Genomic DNA, 17,100 nt, shown 5'->3' with positions numbered 1-17,100 from the left:
TCTTAAGATGTCTCTAGACTCTAGGCCCGTAGTGGGCAGGGTGTGCTTCTCTTTATGGAAAAGCAGCGTGGCTCGGTGGAAAGAGCCCGGGCTTGGGAATCAGAGGTCATGGGTTCGAATCCTAGCTCTGCGACTTGTCAGCTGTGTGACTTTGGGCAAGTCACTTCACTTCTCTGTGCCTCAGTGACCTCACCTGTAAAACGGGGATGAAAACTGCGAGCCCCACGTGGGACAACCTGATGACCTTGTATCTCTCCCCCCAGTGTTTAGAACAGTGCTTGGCACATAGTAAGCTCTTAACAAATACCACCAGCATCATTATGATTATTGCTGAATTGTACTTTCCAAGCACTTAGTACAGTATTCTGCACACAGTAAGCGTTCAGTAAATTGTGAAAGAACGAACGAATGAATAAACGAATGAATGGATGATTGAATGAGCGAGCGAACGAATGAATGAATTAACGCATGGATGAATGATTGAACTAACAAACCAATGAAAGAACGAGCAAGCGAATGAATGAACGAACGCATGAATGAATGAACGAGCGAATGAATGAATGAACGAATGAATGACCCAACGAATGAATGAATGAACGAGCGAGCGGACGAATGAGCTAATGAATGAATGACCCAACGAATGAATGAATGAATGAATGAATGAACGAGCGAACGAATGAATAAATGAACGAATGAATGAATGAGCGAGCAAACGAATGAATGAATGCACGTGCGAGCTAATGAATGAATAAACGAGCGAACGAATGAATGAACGAGCTAATGAATGAATGACCCAACGAATGAATGAATGAACGAACGAGCGAGCGGACGAATGAATAAATGAACGAATGAATGAATGAGCGAGCAAACGAATGAATGAATGCACGTGCGAGCTAATGAATGAATGAACGAATGAATGAATGACCCAACGAATGAATGAATGAACGAGCAAGCGGACGAATGAATGAGCGAGCGAACGAATGAATGAGCGAGCGAACAAGTGAATGAATGAATGAAGGTGCGAGAGAATGAATGAATGAACGAAGGCGTCGGGCGGCCCGGTGGCCTCCAGACGAGCCGACGAAACGGGGCATGCGCAGTAGCGGCTCCGCAGTTGCTAAGGCCCTCAAGGCAGACCAGGCCCCCGGGGTTCGGATCCAGCCAATCCCAGAGCTCGACGCCTCCCGCCCCACCAATCCCGACTCAGGAACGCAGCGGACCAACCCCGGCCCCGCCCCTTCCCCGTCCAGCCAATCAGCGCGCCGCTGGCTTTGGGCGGCCTTTTCAAACCAGCGACGGCGCCCGGACTCGGAGCCCTTTAAACGGCGTGATGGGGCCGCCAAGAAACGTCTCCTTCCGCCACCTGGGCCGGACGACGGGGGCGGGGAAAGGAGGGAAAGGGAGGCCCGGCGGCTCAGCCCGGCGGTTTCCAAGAAGGGGACGGACGGTCGGACGGGGGCGTCCCTCCCCCTCCGTCGCGCTCGTCCAATGGAGGATGCGCAAACGGGGGAGGGACTATTTTTCGGGTGACGGGATCGCTCCGCGCGGAGTCACGTGGTCCGCCCCCTCCTCCCCTCCCCCCCCTCCCGGGGCGTGGCGACTCAAAACAAAAACAACTGAGCGAAGCGTTGGGCCGGCCGGGGGTCGCCGGGCAGCGGGAAATCACCGGGAAATCAGCGGGAAATCACCGGGAAATCACCTGCAAGGCCGAGGTGAGCGGGATCCGGGACCCCTGGGATGGGGGGAGGGGAGGGGGGAAAAAGGACTGGCCGGGGGGGGAGGGGCGGGACTCCTTTGTTCTCTCCCTCCGGGGGAGGGGCAATTCCAGCCCTCCCCTTTCTCTATTGATCTCTATTAAATTTAGGCCCTGATCGATGTCCTCTACTTATTAGTTTTCTATTCTATTTAGTGGTGTTGATGTCTGTCTCCCCCCCCTCCCCCCACCCTGGGCGCCCCCCCCCCATGGGAGGTGACAGATGTCATTTCTTATTTATCTGTATATGGGAGGTGACAGATGTCATTTCTTTCTTATTTATCTGTATAGGGGAGGTGATAGATGTCATTTAGTATTTATCTGTGTAGGGGAGGTGAGGGATGTCTTTTTTATAGTATTTATCTGTGGATTTATTGGTGGTGGTGTCTGTCTCTCCCCCGCCCCCCCAGACTAGGGCCTCCTCCCCCCACCATGGGAGGTGACAGATGTCATTTCTTTCTTATCTGTATATGGGAGGTGATAGGTGTCATTTCTTTATTATTTATCTGTGTATGGGAGGTGATGGATGTCATTTTTTAATTTATCTGTGTATTTATTGGTGGTGGTGTCTGTCTCTCCCCCCAGATTAGGGCCTCCCCCCTACCCCATGGAAGGTGACAGATGTCATTTCTTTCTTATTTATCTGTATATGGGAGGTGATAGGTGTCATTTCTTTATTATTTATCTGTGTATGGGAGGTGATGGATGTCATTTTTTTATTTATCTGTGTATTTATTGGTGGTGGTGTCTGTGTCTCCCCCCAGACTAGGGCCTCCCCCCACCATGGGAGGTGAGAGATGTCATTTCTTTCTTATTTATCTGTATATGGGAGGTGATAGGTGTCATTTCTTTCTTATTTATCTGTGTATGGGAGGTGATAGGTGTCATTTCTTTGTTATTTATCTGTGTATGGGAGGTGATGGATGTCATTTCTTTATTATTTATCTGTGTATTTATTGGTCTTTATGTCTGTTCCCCCCCCCCCCCACTGCCCTCCCCATGGGACAGATGCCATTTCTTTCTTATTCATCTGTGAATGGGAGGTGATAGGTGTCATTTCTTTATTATCTGTGTATGGGAGGTGATGGATGTCATTTCTGTGTATTATTTATCTGTGTATTTATTGGTCTTTATGTCTGTCTCTCCCCCCTCCCCTCCCCATGGGACAGATGTCATTTCTTTCTTATTTATCTGTGTATGGGAGGTGATAGATGTCATTTATTATTTATCTGTGTATGGGGGGTGATAGATGTCATTTCTTTATTATTTATCTGTGTATTTATTGGTCTTGATGTCTGTCTCCCCCCCCCCGCCCCCCAGACTAGGGCCTCCTCCCCCCACCATGGGAGGTGACAGATGTCATTTCTTTCTTATTTGTCTGTATATGGGAGGTGATAGATGTCATTTCTTTATTTATCTGTGTATGGGAGGTGATGGATGTCATTTCTTTATTATTTATCTGTGGATTTACTGGTGTTGATGTCTGTCCTCCCCCGCCCCCCTCCCCCCCCAGATTGGGGCCTCCTCCTCCATTGGAGGTGACGGATGTCAATTTATTTATTATTTATCCGTGTATGGGAGGTGATAGATGTCATTTCTTTATTATTTATCTGTGTATTTATTGGTATTGATGTCTGTCTCCCCCTCTAGACTGGAGCCTTCTCCCCCCTTCACCGTGGGAGGCGACAATATGTAATTTATTAATTTTTCTATGTATTTATGGGTATTAATGTCCTCTCCCCCTCTAGATTGGGAGTTCCCCCCTCCCTCACACAACATGGGAGGTGACAAGATGTAATTTATTTTTCTATGTATTTCTATGTATTAATGTCTGTCTCCCCCTCTAGATTAGGAGTTATTCTTATTAATGTCTGTTTCCCCCTCTAGACTGTGAGTTTCCCCCCTCCCCACCATGGGTGGTGATTTATCTGTTTATTGGTATTGATGTCTGTCTCCCCCTCTACACTAGGAGCTTCCCCCCGCCATGGGAGGTGACAGATGTAATTTATTTTTCTATGTATTTATTGGTATTAATGTCTGTCTCCCCCTCTAGACTGGGTGCCATTTATATTAATGTCTGTTTCTCCTTCTAGACTGGGAGTTTCCCCTCCCCCCTGCCATAGGTGGTGACAGATGTAATTTATCTATTTATTTCTATTTATGTCTGTCTTCCCCCTCTAGATTGGGAGCTTCCCCCCTTCCCCCCGCCATAGGGGCGGTGGCAGATGTAATTTATTTATCTGTTTATCTGTTTATATTAATGCCTGTCTGTCCCCTCTAGACTGTGAACTCGCTGTGGGTAGGGAATGCATGTGTTTATTGTTGCATTATCCTCTCCCAAGCGCTTAGTGCAGTGCTGTGCACACAGTAAGCACTTAATAAATATGAATGAATGGCAACCCTCTAATTTCCCCCCTCCCCACCCCCTCCTGCCTGTCCTCCAAGTTTTGTGCAGGGGCTAAGATGATGGCTGTGGCCTTCGGGAGGGATCCATTCATTCATTCAGTAGTATTTACTGAGCGCTTACTATGTGCAGAGCACTGTACTAAGCGCTTGGAATGTACAATTCGGCAACAGATAGGGATAATCCCTGCCCAATAACGGGCTTGTCCAGGGGGAGGATAGGCCGATGCCCACTCCCCACCCTTGTCCATAAATCAATGCCATTTTCTTTTCAGTGGTATTTAAGCGCTTACTATGTGCTTAGCACAGTACTAAACCCTGGGGTGGAAACAAGCAAATCAGGCTGGACACTGTCCTTGTCCCACATAATAATAATAATAATAATAATAAATAATAATAATGATTATGGTATTTAAGTGCTTACTATGTGCCAAACACTGTACTAAGCTCTGGGGTGGGTACAAGCAAATTGGGGTGGACACTGTCCCTGTCCCACATAATAATAATAATAATGGTATTTAAGCACTTAATATGTGCCAAGCACTGTACTAAGCGCTGGGGTGAATTCAAGCAAATTGGGCTGGACTCAGTCCCTGTCCCACACAGGGCTCACAGTCTTCCTCCCCATTTTACAGATGAAGAAACTGAGGCACAAAGTGAAGTAGCGTGGCTCAGTGGAAGGAGCACGGGCTTAGGAGTCAGAGGTCATGGGTTCTAATTCCGGCTCTGCCACCTGTCAGTTGTGTGACTTTGGGCAAGTCACCTAACTTCTCGGTGCCTCAGTTACCTCATCTGTAAAATGGAGATTAAGACTGTGAGCCTCACGTGGGACAACCTGATGATCCTGTATCTACCCCAGTGCTTAGAACAGTGCTCAGCACTAAGTAAGCGCTTAACAAATACCAACATTATTATTAAGTGACTTGCTCAAAGTCACAGAGCAGATAAATGGCAGAGCCGGGAGTAGAATCCAGGCCCTTCCGACTCCCAGGCCCGTTTTCTATCCACTAGGCCTCGCTGCTTCTCTTAATAAAAGATGTTTATTATTAAAAACTTTTAAAAAAAATGGTATTCAAGTGCTTACTATATCCCAGGCACTGTATTAAGTGCTGGGGTAGATACAAGATGATTCAATTGTATTTGTTGAGCACCTACTGTGTGCAGAGCACTGTACTAAGCCCTTGGGAGAGTACAATAGAATAATAAACGGACGCACTCCCGCCCTTAGTGAGGGTTGCACACAGTCCCTGTTCCACCTGGGGCTAACAGTCAATCCCCATTTTACAGCTGAGGAGACTGAGGCCCAGAGAAGTGAAGTGACTTGCCCAGGATAATAATAATGTTGGTATTTGTTAAGCGCTTACTATGTGCAGAGCACTGTTCTAAGCGCTGAGGGAGATACAGGGTCATGAGGTTGTCCCACGTGAGGCTCCCAGTCTTCATCCCCATTTGACAGGTGAGGTCACTGAGGCCCAGAGAAGTGAAGTGACTTGCCCACAGTCACCCGGCTGCCAAGTGGCAGAGTCGGGATTCGAACCCATGACCTCTGACTCCCAAGCCCGGGCTCTTGCCACTGAGCTGTGCTGCCAAGATCGCTCGGCAGACAAGTGGCGGAGCCGGGATTGGATCCTCGCTCTTCCTGAATGGCAGGCCCGTGTTCTATCCACTAGGCCACGCTCCTTCCTGCGTGCTGAGCACTGTACTAAGCGCTTGGGAGAGGGCAAGGCCACAGAGTCAGAAGGCCCGTTACAATGAGCTTGCAGTCTAGGGGGGGCGGCTACCCCTCCCATGCTGATGCTGACCGGGGCCGGGGTTTCCCGCAGATGAAGGAGTTGGCGGGTCGGGAAGGCGTCCGGCTCTTCAGGCTGCTGAACCTCCACCTGGAGCAGGAGCAGAAATTCCAACCCCGGGAGAAAGGGCTGAGTTTGATCGAGGCCACCGCTGAGGTAAGCCCTAAGGATTGATCCTCGGTGGGTGAGACATCCTCCCACGCCCCTCTTCCCCTCCTTCCAGAAAACTGTGCCCCTCTCCCCTTGCCCCCGCCCCATTCATTCAGTAGTGTTTATTGAGCGCCCCAGCGCCCTGGGCTCCTGGGCTGGGGCTGAGCACTGGCTGGGTCGATCGGTCGAATTTATGGAGCGCTGCTCTGCACACAGTAAGCGCTCAATAAATAGGATTGAATGAGTGAAGCGCTTACTGTGTGCCGAGCACTGTAGGCTGCAGACAAGAAAATGTAGTGCCACTGCTTTGCACACCATAAGCGCTCAATAAATACGATTGAATGAATGGTGCACTTACTGTGTGCTGAGCACTGTAGGCTGCAGATAACAAAGTGTAGTGCCACTGCTTTGCACACCATAAGCGCTCAATAAATAGGATTGAATGAGTGAAGCGCTTACTGTGTGCCGAGCACTGTGGGCTGCAGACAGGAAAGTGTAGTGCCACTGCTTTGCACACAGTAAGCGCTCAATAAATACAATTGAATGGTGCACTTACTGTGTGCCGAGCACTGTAGGCTGCAGACAAGAAAGTGTAGGGCTCCTTTATCCACACAAAGGTGGGTTGGGTTTTTGGTTTGGTTTTTTTTTGTTTTTGCAAAAGCGCTCCTCCCAGCTTGAAGCCTTTCTTGGGAGACATCCTTTTAAGAATCCTACTGGAAACGTGTCCAAATTCCCCCTGGCCATAAACAAGTCAGTACTACATTAAAAACTGCACTTGAAAGAAAGTTTCTGCTCATGTCCCGGGGAGTCGGATTCACCTGGTTAATGTTTCTTGGATTAACGTAACCAGTTTGCCATCTGGTAGCAGTTGCGGAACGTATTCATCAATGTCAGGCCTTTGTTTCTGGCCTGGACAGATCTCCTAAAGCCTCAAATATTTTTATAAAGTGCACTTAAAAGGTGGAAGGAGTGGCTGAATCAGAATCCCTTTCTTTTGTATTTTTTTTATGGTATTAAGCGCTTACTATGTGCCCGGCACTGTACTAAGCGCCAGGGTGGATACGAGCTAATCGGGTTGGACACAGTCCCTGTCCCCATCACAGTCATAATCCCCATTTTACAGATGAGGCACAGAGAAGTGATGTGACTTGCCCAAGGTCATGCAGCAAAGTGGCAGAGCCGGGTTTATTGTGAGAGGCGCTCATTATCATCCTGGAAGGTATTTATTGAGCGCTTACCGTATGCCGAGCATTGTGCTGAGCGCTTGGGAGAATAGGATGCAAGAGAGTTGGTTGACACGTTCTCTGCCCACAACAAGCTCAGAGGAAAGGCCGGACCATCTTTCAACCAGGGCAGGGCTTGTTTCACCCGGTTTTTGTTTTAGACAAAGAGATTTTCCCTGGGCCAAGGGTTCCCGAGAAGTCGTAAACATTGATTTCAATCTGTTTTGCAGAACGACAATACTCTGTGTCCAAGACTGAGAAATGCCAAGGTGGAAGATCTCAGGAGTTTAACCAACTTTTTTGCATTTCGGACTGAAACCTTTGTCCTGGCTGTCAACATTTTGGACAGATTTTTGGCTCTTATGAAGGTATTCGTGTGTGTGATCTGCCTGCTTTAAGAAGGAGAATTTTTCTTTAGTCGAGATTAAGAGAATTCAAAGTTCAAATCCAGCTTTTTAAAACTGGGCTGTCCTGGAATGCCGTCGGTGTGAAATTGATGGTGTTGAGTTACATCGGAGGGAAGGGTTTGCTTCCGGGGTATATAATCGTGCAGCACCTAACCCAGGGGATTTATGTTTGTTTCATGGCATACAAAGATCACTTTCAACAGCAGCCTGGGAAGACTGTCTCCACCAAAATCCTGAAATCTAATAATGTTGGTATTTGTTAAGCGCTTACTATGTGCTGAGCACTGTTCTAAGCGCTGGGGTAGACACGGGAATCAGGATGTCCCACGTGGGGCTCACAGTCTTAATCCCCATTTTACAGATGAGGTAACCGAGGCACAGAGAAGTGAAGTGACTTGCCCACAGTCACACAGCTGACAAGCGGCAGAGCTGGGATTCGAACCCATGACCTCTGACTCCAAAGCCCAGACTCTCTCCACTGAGCCACGCTGCTTCTCTCATTCTTTGCTTTCTAACCAATCACTTTTATCTCTCAAGTACTGTTATTGATTAGCTCCCTGGTCCCATTAACCATCCCTGTCCTTTGGATGATTGATGATAAACACAAACCTCTCACCCAGCCCAGGGACCTTTCTTCTATAAATTGGGTGTGAGATACTGGGACCTAATGAACCTCATCAGTGTAAGCTCATTGTGGGCAAGGAACGCGTCTACCAACTCTGTTCTAGTGTACTCTCCCAAGTGCTTAGTACAGTGCTCTGCACACGGTAAGCACTCAATAAATAATAATGTTGGTATTTGTTAAGCACTTACTATGTGCAGAGCACTGTTCTAAGCCCTGGGGTAGGAACAGGGTAATCAGGTTGTCCCATGTGAGGCTCACAGTTAATCCCCATTTTACAGATGAGGTCACTGAGGCCCAGAGAAGTGAAGTGACTCGCCCACAGTCACACAGCTGACAAGTGGCAGAGCCAGGATTCAAACCCGTGACCTCTGATTCCCAAACCCGGGTACTTTCCACTGAGCCACGCTGCTTCTCAATTGATTGATAACCACAGCAGTTGCAGAATCGGGCTGAGAGGTCTGATGAAGGTCCCAGAAGGGGAAAGGCCTGTTGTCACTTTGTTAAGCGCAAGTAATTCTGCTAATTCTGTTATATTGAACTCTTCCAAGTGCTTATTACAGTGCTCTGCACATAGTAAGTGCTCAGTTAATACAGTTGATTAATCAGTTGTATTGAGCGTTTACTGTGGGCAGAGCCCTGTACTAAGTCCTTGGGAGAGTACAATATGACAGACACATTTTCAGCCCACAGCAAGCTTACAGTCCAGAGGGGGAGACAAACGTTAATGTAAATAAATTATGGAGATATATATATATATATATGTATATATATCTATGCACAAGTAATTGACTGAATGACCACAGGTCGTCAGCTCCTGGGTCTGGGTTCTAATCCCTGCTCCCCCTCTTGTCTGCTGTGTGACTTTGGGCAAGTCACTTCACTTCTCTATGCCTCAGTTTCCTCATCTGTAAAACAGGGATTGAGACTGTGAGCCCCACGTGGGACAGGGACTGTTTCCAGCCCGACTGGCTTTTATCCACCCCAGGGCCTACTACCATGCCTGGTATATAATAATATAAGAATATGGTATTTGTTAATAATAATAATAATAATAATAATGCTATTTGTTAAGCGCTTGCTATGTGCAAAGCACTGAGTGCTTACTATGTGCCAAGAAGTAATCGCTTAACAAATACTCCTATTTTTAATTTTATTATTATTATGAATATCTGGGGTTGACCTTCCCCAAGCCATAGCAGGGCTAAGTAGTGGTGGAGGCTGTGGTGAGGATGATGTTGGAGGAGAACTTTATTAGCAAAGCCCTTTTCTTCTTTTATAGAAGTCCAATTGCCATTCATTTGACCAGGCTTCTAACTAACAGTTCTCAGGTAATTTAGGAATGGAAGTTAAAGGGGTTTAGGTGGTTCCAAAGGAATTTTTTTTACTAGAAGACTACTCTGGTAATTATGGTACTCAAGCACTTACCGTGGGCCAAGCACTGTACTAAGCACTGGCGTAGGTACAGTTGAATCAGGTCGGATGCAGTCCCTGTCCCACGTGGGGCTCACGGTCTAAAAACGGGGAGCAGGGATTGAATCTCCATTTTACAGATGGGGAAAGTGAGGCACAGAGAAGTGAAGTGACTTGCCCAAGGTCACCCAGCAGGGGGGTAGCGGGGCAGGGATTAGAACCCGGGTCATCCACCAGGGCCGGGCCACACTGCTTCACTCACTGTACTCTCTGACTTATCAAGAGGATGCCAAATGCCTTCTCACTCAGACCCGAGCAAGAGGTGGAGGGGGTAAACCCGGGTCAGACCCGGGCATGCCGTAGTGGATAGAGCATGGGCCTGGGAGACAGAAGGTCATGGGTTCTAATCCTGGCTCTGCCATTTGTCTGCTTTATGACCTTGGGCAAGTCACTTCACTTCTCTGGGCCTCAGTTCCTTCATCTGTAAACCGGGGGTTGAGTCTGTGAGTCCCACATGAGACAGGGACTGTGTCCAGCAGGAGTTGCTTGTATCCACCCAGTGCTTAGTACAGTGCCTGACTCTTAGTAAACGCTTAACAAATACCATCATTATTATAATTATCCTGGGGGCTAATCTCTTCTCCCACCACTACCTGTTGTTGATTTGATTGGGATCGGGGGAGCCTTGGGGCCTGTGAAGCATTTTCTTTGCCTGAGTTTGAATAGGCTTTTTTTTTTCTTCCTTTTCAGGTGAAACCTAAGCATTTATCTTGCATTGGCGTCTGCTGTTTTCTCCTGGCGGCTCGCTTAGTGGAAGAGGAATGCAATATTCCATCGATCCATGATGTCATCCGAATTAGCCAGTGTAAATGCACTGTGTCCGATATCAAAAGGATGGAAAAAATCATTTCAGAAAAGCTGCACTATGAATTGAAAGCTACTACTGCCTTAACTTTTTTACACTTGTACCATGCTATTGTTCTCTGTCACACTTTGCAAAGGTAGGCATAATGGAAATATTATAATAATCATCATCATCATCACAGTATTTGTTTAGTGCTTACTATGTGCCAAGCACTGTTCTAAGCACTGGGGTAGATACAAGGTAATTAGATTGTCCCACGTGGGGTTCACAGTCTTAATCCCCATTTTATAGATGAGGTAACAGGCACAGAGAAGCTGTTTGCCAAGGTCATACAGCAGATGAGTGGAGGAGCTGGGATTAGAACCCACGTCCTCTGACTCCCAAGCCCAAGCTCTTTCAACTAAGCCATGCTGCTTTTCTACAATGAGTTTAGATGGGGAGACAGACCTCAATATAAGTAAATAAATTACAGCTATGTACATAAGTGCTGTGAGGGAGGGGAGGCATTTATGTACATAGCTGTAATTTTTAGTTTATATCCATGTCTGTCTCCCCTTCTTGACTGTAAACTCATCGCCTATTTTATTATTACACTGTATTCTCCCAAGCCGCTTAGTACAGTGCTCTGCCCACAGTAAGTGCTCAATAAATATGTTTGACTGACTACTACCTATTTGGGTTAATAAAATGCTGGAACACAATTTTATTTTTATTTTTTTCCAGAAAAGAAATATTGAGCCTTGACAAACTGGAAGCTCAGTTAAAAGCTTGCAACTGCCGACTAATTTTTTCAAAAGCAAAAGTGAGTGCATTTTTTTCCTCCGTGATCTGCATAACTAGTAACTTTTGACAAGAAGATACTGAGTAATCAACTTTTTTTTTTTGCCTCCTAGCCATCTGTATTAGCCTTGTGCCTTCTCACTCTGGAAGTGGAAACTCTGAAATCTATTGACCTGTTAGAAATTCTTCTACATGTTCAGAAGCATTCCAAGGTAAACTGTCTTTTGGAGCTGGTGGTAAAATACTTGGTACAGTACTCCACACGTAGTGAGCATTCAGTAAATACCACTGGTTATAGCACCTGCCTGACACTTGAGTTTTCTGAACAGAATTATTTCTAAGTCACGTGGGTGTTCTGGTTAAGCTCGGCTGTTACTACAACGGCTTCAGTGTGATGAAATGTCCGTCTTTTGGCCGTCACAGGGCCTGCCTGTGTTCTTTGTCCTAATACACCACTTTCGTGGCTTTCAAATCCATAAAGAAATTGCATATACTATTCAGGAATCGTACTAATTCAGGTGATCCCTTAGTTCATCTTTCTTGTTTTGAGCATTTGAAGTCTACATCTTTGCTTTTTATGTGTTGGGGAGGGATTGAAATGTTTGCTAGGCTCTGCAACCCTTCCAGCTGATAAGTTGCAATTTTGATGTGGGGCTTAAAGGGATGATAGGAAAAGGTTATAGGAAAGCCACTTGAGTCCTGGCCACTATTTAACTCTTCATGTTAGCTACTTTATTCCTAAAAAGTTGCTGACTCTCTTACCCTTCAGGGAACATGGGCCTGGAAGTTAGAGGACCTGGATTCTCCGGTTCCACCACTGGCCTGCTGTGTGACCTTGGGCGAGTCACTTAACTTCTCCGTACCTCAGTTCCCTAATCTGCAAAATGGGGATTCAATACCTGTTCTCCCTGTCTTTAGACTGAGCGTCACCTGGGACCTTATCTTAACCAGGATTTAGTAGAGTGCTTGTCACATAGTAAGTGCTTAACAAATGCCATAATTATTATCAGTAACAGCAACCATAATAATATTATATGGTGCCAGAGGTCAGGGGCATATTTAGCCTTCAAGAATAAATAATGTCAATTTTGCTTAATCTGGCAGATTAGTCTGTTCTAGTTGCAGTCTTGACCAAATATTCCTTAGACTGACAACACCAGTGAGCAAATTTATCCTTGCAAGAGTCAGTAATTCTAGCACACACCGGTACAAATCCAGCAAATGTCCTTCCAAGCTTTTGTTTGGTGTGGATTTCTGAAATTATTTTGTTCCGAAACTAACGTCTATTTTGGGATTGACGTGAAGAAACTAAACTGGCGCTTGAGATTCAGATGGGACAGGTAGGACAGGATTTTGCAGCTATTGAGCAAATGCCCTTGAGTAACCGAAACGGCAGGTTATTGGCACTGCTGTGTCCAAGGCATTATAGTAAATACCAGCAGTGCCTGGTAGAGCTAGCCCTTCTCCATTTCTGTTATTAAAAGATTAACTTTTATTCCTGGTCACATTTCAGATTGACCTGAGCTTGTTTGAATAGTAATTTGGCTTTAAACCATGTGGTTCATTCCACAAACAAGACTTTCAACCCTCTATTGTAATCAAAGCCTTGGAAGGAAGCTCCCTGCTGTGGGCCCTGGCCATCCTATTCCCTCAGTTTTGAAAAACACTTATTGCACATAAACCCTTCCTGATAAAAACCTCTCCTTTCTGACCCTTATTCCCATCAATGCTTAGAACAATGCTTTGCCCATAGTAAGCGCTTAACAAATACCATTATTATCTTCAGGCACAGCTACCATAATGGTAATGATGTTATAATAATGATGTTATTTGTCAGGTGCCTACTATGTGTCAAGCACTGTTTAGACAGGGGGATAATCGGGCTGGACACAGTCCCTGTCCCAAATGGGGCTCATGATCTTAATCCCCGTTGTACAGATGAGGGAACTGAGGCCCAGAGAAGAGATGTGACTTGTCCAGGATTCATTCATTCATTCACTCGTACTTATTGAGCGCTTACTGTGTGCAGAGCACTGTACTAAGGACTTAGGTAATCGGTTTGGACACAGTCCATGTCCCACATAGGGCATACAGTCTTAATCTCCATATTACAGATGACGTAACTGAGGCACAGAGAAGGGAAATGACTTGTTCAAGATCACCCAGCAGATAGGTGGCAGAGCAGGGATTAGAACACCGATCCTCCTGACTCCTAGGCCTGTGCCCTATCCAATAGGCCATACTGCTTCCCTGGATGGAACGATTATAAACCTCCACTCCTAGCATCTGTTGGTTGTCTGAGGCTTTTCTCCGGGTTGTACGGAAGAGGGCCTTTCGGCACAACAGGATGCTTTTAGAGAAGCAGCGTGGTTCAATGGAAGGAGCCTGGGCTTGGGAGTCAGAGGTCATGGGTTCGAATCCCAGCTCTGCCACTTGTCAGCTGTGTGACTGTGGGCAAGTCACTTCTCTGTGCCTCAGTTACCTCATCTGTAAAATGGGGATTAACTGCGGGCCTCACGTGGGACAACCTGATGACCCTGTATCTCCCCCAGCACTTAGAGCAGTGCTCTGCACATAGTAAGCGCTTAAATACCAACGTTATCATTATTTTCAAATAAGAGCTCTCTTTTTGTGCTTTGTATTTCAGATCAACGACCCTGACTTGTTGTACTGGAGAGAGTTAGTTTCCAAATGCCTAACGGAGTATTCTTCGCCCGAGTGCTGCAAGCCGGACCACCGAAAGCTGGTTTGGATCGTTTCACGGCGCACGGCCCAGTGCCTGCACAACAGCTACTACAGCGTCCCCGAGCTGCCCACCATCCCCGAGGGCGGCTGCCTCGAGAGCGAAGGGTGAGCGCTCACTCGCCAAGATGCTCTTCTCCTTTGCTCTCCTGACTCTTGACCCTGGCCACCTCAGAAGCTCCTTCCTCTGGAAGCAGCCAGGCCGAGTGGATACAGCACGGGCCCGGGAGTCAGTAGGACCCGGGTTCTCATCCCCGCTCTGCCGCTCATCCACTTTGTGACCTTGGGCAAGTCACTTCACTTCCCTGGGCCTCAGTTACCCCATCTGGAAAAAGGTGGATTAAGACTGTGAGTCCTTTGTGGAACAGGGACTGTGTCCACCTGATTGTCTTGTGTATATACCCCAGCACTTAGAACAGTGTCTGGCACATAGTAAGAGTTTAACAAATATTATTATTATTATTGTCCTGGGCCCTGTGCAGGTGGGGGAATGGGTTTTTTTTTTTTTTAAATTCACCTCTCCAGCAGACTTTTGGGGTTTTTTTTGGTCTTCCACTGAAACACCACTCTGCATTTCCTGGTTCAGGGAAGGATTGCTATACCTTCAGCTCACCCTTGTGTGCTTCTCCTCTACCCTCATACTTTTTCCCAGAAGCCGGGGCTTCCAAAGGAGGGAACCCTTTAATTCCAAAATGGCACATTCCCCAATCAGTCGATCGTATTTGCAGAGCATTTACCATACTAAGCGCTTGGGAGAACACGGAATAACAAGAGTTGGTAGAAACCTGCTGTGCGGGGGGAGGGGACGGGGGTTGGTCACACCCGGTAGGTGCAATGTCTTGGGAATTTTTATGGATGAATCTTCCCAATTGTAATAGTTTGGTAGGGTATGATGTAATTCATTGAGTCACTGAGAACCTCCAGGGCACTGACATCAGCGTAGAATGGCCGCCCGTCCCACTGCACAGTACAGGAGAAACCTTGATTATGAGGGCTTACGAAATTCTCAAGTATTCTTTGAAGCTTTTTATTTATTTTTTTTCCTCCCCCAGGCCACATCCTACCGCACTGGCTGTGCTTCCTCTCCCTTTAGGTCACGCTTGCGTTGTCGTAGTTCAACACGTCCCTGCTCTTTCAGCCAAAAATATCTTCTCAAAGTAGCCTCAGTGCTAAAGCTCTCTCTCTCTCTCTTTGGTTTCAGCGAGGACTCAGGTGAAGATATGAGTTGCGGAGAAGAAAGTCTGAGCAGCTCCCCTCCCAGCGACAAGGAATGCTCCTTCTCCTTCGACTTCAAAGTGTCACAAGCTCTGTGCTTTCCCTCTTAGAAATCTCATTGCACACAAGAACTAGGATTTGGTTTCTAAGCAATAAATGGGGGCGAGGGTGTGGGGAGGGAATGAGCAGTCTAAATTTTCTTTGTATTCCCTTCCCTTCTGCCTCCCTTCCAAGGAGGAGGCCCATACTACGCTCCCGGTATTTACGACTCGGATCCGATCTGCCGCTCTCGGACTTCAGCCTAAGCCATCAGGTGGATTCCTGTCTCCTTCACAAGAACTTTAAAATGTGGCACTTTTTCATTTTTGACACAGATGGGGTCTCTGGTTCTCTCTACTTGCTCGGGAGAGGAGGCCTGGAACCTTAAATTTATTACTTAGGGTTTTTCTAGGGAATTGTAACGGTATAGGTCTTTTGTAACTCTTTGTAAAGAGCCTTCAGGTATTCTGACTCCAGCCCAGGGAGACCGTTGACGGACTGAACGGTGCTTTGTCGTCTGAACGGTTTTTCTTGTGTTTTTTTTTTCTTTTTCTCCCCCAAACACGTCTCAAGAAGCTGCAGGCTCCCATAGGGGAAGGATGCGGCTCAGGCGATGTTTGGTGGTATTTGGGGGGAAATTCTTTACACAGTCTAAGAGGTGTGAAAATCGGACAAACTTCTTGACCTTTGTACATTTTTGTATTTAGTGTCTCGGTTCAAGTTGGTGTCCTAGAGCAGAAGTCATTGGAAGGCTGGGGGATCAGGTATTAAAGTCCTCGTGACTAAGTATTTTAGCCCTGTAGCTTTATTTTAGTGATATCAAGCCAAGTCCCTAATCATAACGAGTTCTGCATGCATGTGTGTGAAAGCAGTTAGTGCAAGAAAAATTCATTACACTGAAGTGTTGGAAAGTGTGTCATTGGTCAATATTGGTGTCATAGAAATCTTCTAGTTTAGTTGTTGTTGCTTTTTTTAGCAGATCTTTAACGATCGCATTACACTTCGGGAATAGAGAAAGTAAACAATGTTACTCATGCTTTATGAACAACTGTATTTCTATATGGGTGCTGGGGGTTGAACTATAAAGCAAAAAGCCCAAGTGTTAAATTTGTAGTATTCTAGATGTAAGCATCTTCCTGTGCTGTGGTACAGATGTGAGTGGCGATGTATGTACTGAAACTTCTACAAAGGACTTAAAGTTTACAAAAATGTATATAAAAAATGTAAATTTAAAAAAAATGTACATAAAAACAAAAGTACCGTATTTTTTTACATTGTGTATGGAACGGTCTGTAGGCGCTGCATGTAGATATAATTTATTATGTATTCTGTATGATAAGCTGTACATTGTTATACTGTCTTTTTTTACTGTTAAATCTCAAGAAGATAGCTGTCTGAAATCAAGCTCTCTGAAAAAGTGCTCCACCCTAGTGGATTTCAGTTCAGAATTAAAAAAAAAATCCCTCCACAAACTTAGAACTGTCTCCATTCACTTTTTTTGTTCCTGGATTTGTTAAAATGGGGATTTCACCTCGGGCTGCATAAGTTAGCATCAAGCACCCATCTTGGTGGCTAAGATGGCGGCCTGACGACTGGCCCCAGCTCCTCCCCACCTCCGCCACTTGTCAGCTGGGTGACTTTGGGCAAGTCACTTCGCTTCTCTGGGCCTCAGTTACCTCATCTGTAAAATGGGGATGA

General features: G+C 46.3%; 1 protein-coding gene across 1 annotated transcript; it reads left to right on the top strand.

The window, feature by feature from the left end:
• Positions 1–1,547: 1,547 nt before the first annotated feature.
• Positions 1,548–16,878, top strand: CCNG2 (cyclin G2). Its single transcript, XM_029072680.2, has 8 exons — positions 1,548–1,712; positions 5,980–6,102; positions 7,550–7,687; positions 10,512–10,762; positions 11,350–11,428; positions 11,520–11,618; positions 14,054–14,256; positions 15,350–16,878. The coding sequence occupies exons 2-8, from the start codon at positions 5,980–5,982 to the stop codon at positions 15,471–15,473; spliced, it is 1,017 nt and encodes a 338-aa protein (XP_028928513.1). The 5' UTR covers positions 1,548–1,712; the 3' UTR covers positions 15,474–16,878.
• Positions 16,879–17,100: the final 222 nt, after the last annotated feature.

Source organism: Ornithorhynchus anatinus, chromosome 10 (assembly GCF_004115215.2).
Source record: "Ornithorhynchus anatinus isolate Pmale09 chromosome 10, mOrnAna1.pri.v4, whole genome shotgun sequence".
Classification (NCBI taxonomy): Eukaryota; Metazoa; Chordata; class Mammalia; order Monotremata; family Ornithorhynchidae; genus Ornithorhynchus; species Ornithorhynchus anatinus.
This window is presented reverse-complemented; position numbering and strand designations above follow the sequence as displayed.

Bases quoted from the DNA above. Each gene is read 5' to 3' on its own strand.
- CCNG2 (XM_029072680.2), top strand. From the start codon at position 5,980: ATGAAGGAGTTGGCGGGTCGGGAAGGCGTCCGGCTCTTCAGGCTGCTG. The intron at 6,103-7,549 runs GTAAGCCCTAAG...TCTGTTTTGCAG, and splicing joins TGATCGAGGCCACCGCTGAG to AACGACAATACTCTGTGTCC. The intron at 7,688-10,511 runs GTATTCGTGTGT...CTTCCTTTTCAG, and splicing joins GATTTTTGGCTCTTATGAAG to GTGAAACCTAAGCATTTATC.